Source organism: Loxodonta africana, chromosome 15, assembly GCF_030014295.1.
Source record: "Loxodonta africana isolate mLoxAfr1 chromosome 15, mLoxAfr1.hap2, whole genome shotgun sequence".
NCBI lineage: Eukaryota > Metazoa > Chordata > Mammalia > Proboscidea > Elephantidae > Loxodonta > Loxodonta africana.
In genome coordinates, this window is record NC_087356.1 from 45372538 (window position 1) to 45377496 (window position 4959).

The window sequence follows — 4959 nt, forward strand, 5'->3', positions numbered from 1 at the left end:
TTATTTTTTTCTGCCCATTTCCACAATGAACCTAGAGCCTTTTGATAATTTTCTAGCAGCTGTGAGAAGAATAGGTTCAGTTTCCTAGTTCACACTGACTTTGAGATTACAGTCCCACTCCCTTGGTTCAAGCACAGCGTAGGGACCCTCGGGACTCCCACATAGGTAATTTCTGGGGCTGTCTTCCATTTTCCTGGGTTTTACATACCCCTAGAATTACAACTTTAGTGTATGGAGTGATTTTAAACTGTCCTTCAGGATAAAAGTAGCTTTAGAGCTCAGACAGTTTCTGGCCATAAATTTTTTTCAAAAAGTGAAACAAAAGTTCTCCATTGTAATCACTTCTATACTCTTCTTTCTTTCTTTTATATATTTCCAGCATTTTGTATTATTTCACGAGGATTGTAGAAATCATGAAAGCAGCCCATCACTTACGAGCCCTGAAGGGGTTTCAATTTTTTTGCCTGATTTTAAGTAGAAGGTCTTCTTAAGAGAAGTTACTGTTCCTAGTTTTAGAGCTTCTAAGTTGATATTAGAGCTTCTAAGTTGACTACTTTGTCTTTTCTAGTCTTCCATCGTGATTTACATTGGTTGGCTTCACAACCCACTGCCCATGCAGTTTGCTTTCACATTCAATGCTGGCTTTCCATAGACCCTCCAGGCCCAGTCTGGCTGCTCAGGTTCTATAATTGGGGACTTTGCAGTGTGCGTAGATCTTCATCAGGCAGATGGAGGCAGGAAGGTGGTGTTACAAGCTCCTTTCCGCATGTCTTCTTGCTCTGGGTCTCTGGTGAGAAATGAAAAGTGCCTCAATCCCTTTAGAGAAGTATCTTTATAAAAAAAAAAAAAATAGAGCTGAAAAATGATTTTAGAGCATAGTAGTAAATGATGGGTCAATTATGTTTGAAGTGTATTCCACTAAAATGCACATTTAAAATGGTATATTTTAATGTGCGTATGAAAAGCTGTGTGTATATATATGTGTGTGGTAATTGTCTTGTTTGATTTCAAGTGCCAGTGTGGACATCGTGATAACACAATCTCCTGTCGCTTTGACTGTGTCTCTAGGAGAAATGATCACCATCAGTACAAGCCCAGCCAGAGTGTTGGCAGCATCTTAGCCTACTGTCAGCAGAAACTAGCATAGGCTCCTAAGCTGAATATCTCCTTTGCACATTAACCAGGCATCCAAGATTCCTGACTGCTTTAGTGGTAGTGGGCCTGGGACAGTCTTCACACTCACAATCAGCAGCTTCCAGGGTGAGGATGTGGTAGATTATTGCTGTTAGCAACATTATGCCGACGCTCTCACAGTGTTTCAGCCTTGAACACAAGCTCTTCACCAGAGCTCGATGCCTGTGAGTCTTCACTTCACCAGTGGCTTCCTTCCCACACGCTTCTGAACATGCACACTTCCTCTATCTGGCCCATAAGCCTCATCTCCTAGAGATGGAGTTTTCTCTCCAGAGGGACCCTCCTATTCAGATAGGTCCACATTTTGAAGTGAGATATGAAATAGATGCTATGAGCCACATCGGCCTGTACACTTGTTCCAGTTAGAGACTATTTTGGTTTGATTTTCCTTCTGTACTCGATTGCACAGTAACTCTGGATCATCTTTGTTTGCCATTCATTTTAGGTTCAAGAGGGCAGATCCTGCTCAGTAGGTACCAGAATCTCTGCTGTCTCCCAGGAGAGCAAGTCTCTATTAGCTGCAGGGCCAGAGTCTTTTCTGCACTGACTGGAAACACTACTTAGTTTGTCATCAGCATCAACCTGATCAGGGACCCACAGGCCTCATTTACCATACTTCCTCTACACGTGTTGTTGTGATGCTGAGCAGGTTTCAGTAGCACTTGCAGACTAATATGGACGAGAAAAAAAGGCCTGGTGACCTACTTCTGAGAAATCAGCCAGTGAAAACCCTATGGATTAGAACCGTCAGATAATATTGTGCACTGAATTTTCATGAATCAGGGACTCACAAGATGGCAAGTAAAAACGAGAAAGAAACATGATTTCCTTCAGTCACTGAATTAAACTTGGGCACCCAAGGGATTAATGTAAAGAGGAATTGACAAATAATGAAAAAAGAAATGGGAAAACTATTACATGTTTCTAGAGTGATATGTTTAGTGAGTTAGAGTCTGGCCTTTGAAAGAATGAGTGACACTGAAAAACATGGACAGAGGAGAAAGGGGCAGTAAAATGGGATCTTAGAGCAGGAAAACACCTTCACTGATGTTGACCAAGAAGGCTTGGCTGAAAAACAGGATCCATGGAAGGAAAATGTAAGAGAGGAATACTCCCTTCTGTGAGGGAGATTTTAAATATGAAGGGCCCAAAATTAGTATTGGGTTAGATCCAGAGTTATGAGGCGTAACAGAAGAGGAAGGAAAAAGTCCAGGAAAACAGGGAAGTAAACTGGGAATATTTGAGAGTCAAGAATGCACAGGGAAGAGAAAACTGATCTTTCAGCGTGTAAAGCACACTGGACACTACCCCAAATCAGTCATGTGATCTATCCATGTGAAACATGCAGGTTCCTGTGATATGAAAACTCCTGACAAAGTCTACAAGAGATTTTTAGAGGATTATTTTTCTTTCGTGTACCACAAAATGGGACTCAGAAAAAGCCACATCCCTTAAGTTTCTCCTGGTACCTGCAAATACTCCAAGGAATTCGTCAGGAGATGCAGTCCTTGGGGCAGAGAGAGGAAGCGTGCATGTTCAGGGCTGAGCAGAAAGGAAGCAGCTGGTGCAGTGAAGATTCACTGGCCTGTAGCCCTCGGGAGGAGGTTTTTGTTCGAGAGTGAGGCACCGTGGGTGGATCATCATAACTCTGCATACAGTAATAAACTGCAGCGTCTTCAGCCTGGAAGTTGCTGATGGTGAGAGTGAAGTCTGTCCCAGACCCACTGCCACTGAACCGGTCAGGGACCCCAGAATCCCGGTTAGATGCCAAGTAGATGAGCAGCTTAGGAGCCTGTCCTGGTTTCTGCTGGTACCAGTTTAAATAGTCTTTCTTGTCGGAGCTGTCAAAAAGACTCTGGCTGGCCTTGCAGTTGATGGTGACCATTCCTCCTGGAGATGCAGCCAGGGAGGCTGGAGACTGGGTCATTATGATGTCCCCACTGGTACCTGTATTCAAAGTGGACAATTACCATGCATACATATACACACACTTTTTCATAGGCACATGAAAATATCCCCCAACACAACATCTACTGATATTAGGTATCAGCACGTAATTGGTTCCAGTTTGGAAATAACCATCATTTCCCACTATTTGTAAAAATCATTTTTCAGCTCTGAAAAAAAAAAAATAGTCTAGAGGTATTGAACACTTTTCATCTCTCACCAGAGGCCCAGAGCAGCAGGGACAGGAGGACCAGAGTCTGTGGCACCATCTTGCTGCCCCTGCCTGCCTGTTGCAGATCAGCTCCCATTGCACAGGCCCTGTTTATAGTATCTGAGCAGCCAGCGTGGGTGTGGGGGGGCCTATGCAAAGCAGTCAGTGAACTGAAAGCAGATTACATGGACCACGGTTTGTGAAAGTATCTAATGTACATCAACAACCAAAAATATTACACAAAGTATAATTTTATCACTGGAACAGACACAGCAGTGTACTTAGAAGCTCTAGTATCAACTTAAAACCTCTCAGAGCCCAGTGGATTCCAACTCAGGGCAACGCCATGTGTTACACAGTAGAGCTGCTCCATAGGGTTTTCTTGCCTGTATTCTTTATAGAAGCAGATTGACAGGCTTTTATTCAAGGGTACCTCTGGGTGTGTTCAAACTGCCAACCTTTAGGTTACTAGCCCGACACAACTGCTTGAAACACTCATGATCTAATAAATGGCTTTACTTTTAACTTATAAACAGTTACAAATGGGTTCAGGTTCCATAAATGATGGACTAGTTTCCTCAAATCAACAGTTTTGGAAAATAATAAAAAATGCTGGAAAAAATATCAAAGGAAAGGGAAGAATATGGGAAATTTTTGCCTCAAAGTTTGATAAAAATTTATAGCTAGAAAATGTCTGAGCTCTAAAGACGCTTGTATCCTGAAGGATAGCTAAAAGACACTGCAAGCATTTCAGATTGGATTCCAGGGCTATGCAAGGATCAGAGAAATGGAAGACAGGCCCAGAATTCACCTGTGTGGAAAGTCCTCATTGATCCCATATTGAGCTAGGCCTTCCGAGGGCTCAGATCAGAAAGGAAGTGTGAACCAAATAGAAAGAGGACCTATGATGTCCACAATGGCTAAGACCTAAGAAGAGGGCTCTAGATTCATTGTGGAAATGGACAGGAAAAAACAAACAGGATTTCCTTGTAAAGCTGTGATTGAATATCAACTCTTCAAGGAGTTTCATTCCAGGTATGCACTGCCTCAGTGTGCCTGGAGCAGCTGAATCTTCAAGGTGAGACTCCATCTCTCTTACTTTGGATATGTTATCAGGAGGGGCCAGTCCCTGGAGAAGGACATTATGCTTCTTATAGCAAAGGGTCAGCGAAAAAGAGAAAGAGCCTGAAAGAAATGGATTGACACAGTGGCTGCAGCACAGGGCTCAAGCATAGCAAAGATTGTGAGGATGGCTCACTGCCACGGAGTGTTTCGTTCTCTTGTGTATAAGGTCACTATACTAATTTGAGGGCACATAACAACAGTGACAAAAACAATAACATGATATGAAGCAAATGTGATGCAACGAAAATAACAGAGCAAAAGAAATTCTGTTCATACTTCAGATTTGGGCATTATATGAGTTTATTTAAAGAAATAAATGACAAACTTGACATTGTATGCAAGGTACAGAAACCTAAAAAGGAGACATTTCAGATCTGAAAAAGAACCAACTGAATTTCCAGAAATTAGAAATAGAATTACCAAAATTTTAAAACTCAGTAGGAGACTTTCACTTGTAGGCTAAATGGAATATCAAGGATAAG

The 4959-nt window shown here is 42.1% G+C and overlaps 1 gene segment (V, D, J or C); it reads right to left on the reverse strand.

The window, feature by feature from the left end:
• Nucleotides 1-822: 822 nt before the first annotated feature.
• LOC104846563 (immunoglobulin kappa variable 4-1-like) lies at nucleotides 823-3784 on the reverse strand. The segment is given in 2 exon segments: nucleotides 823-3141; nucleotides 3362-3784. Coding segments are annotated over 2 exon segments (543 nt in total).
• Between the last annotated feature and the right edge of the window lie 1175 nt (nucleotides 3785-4959).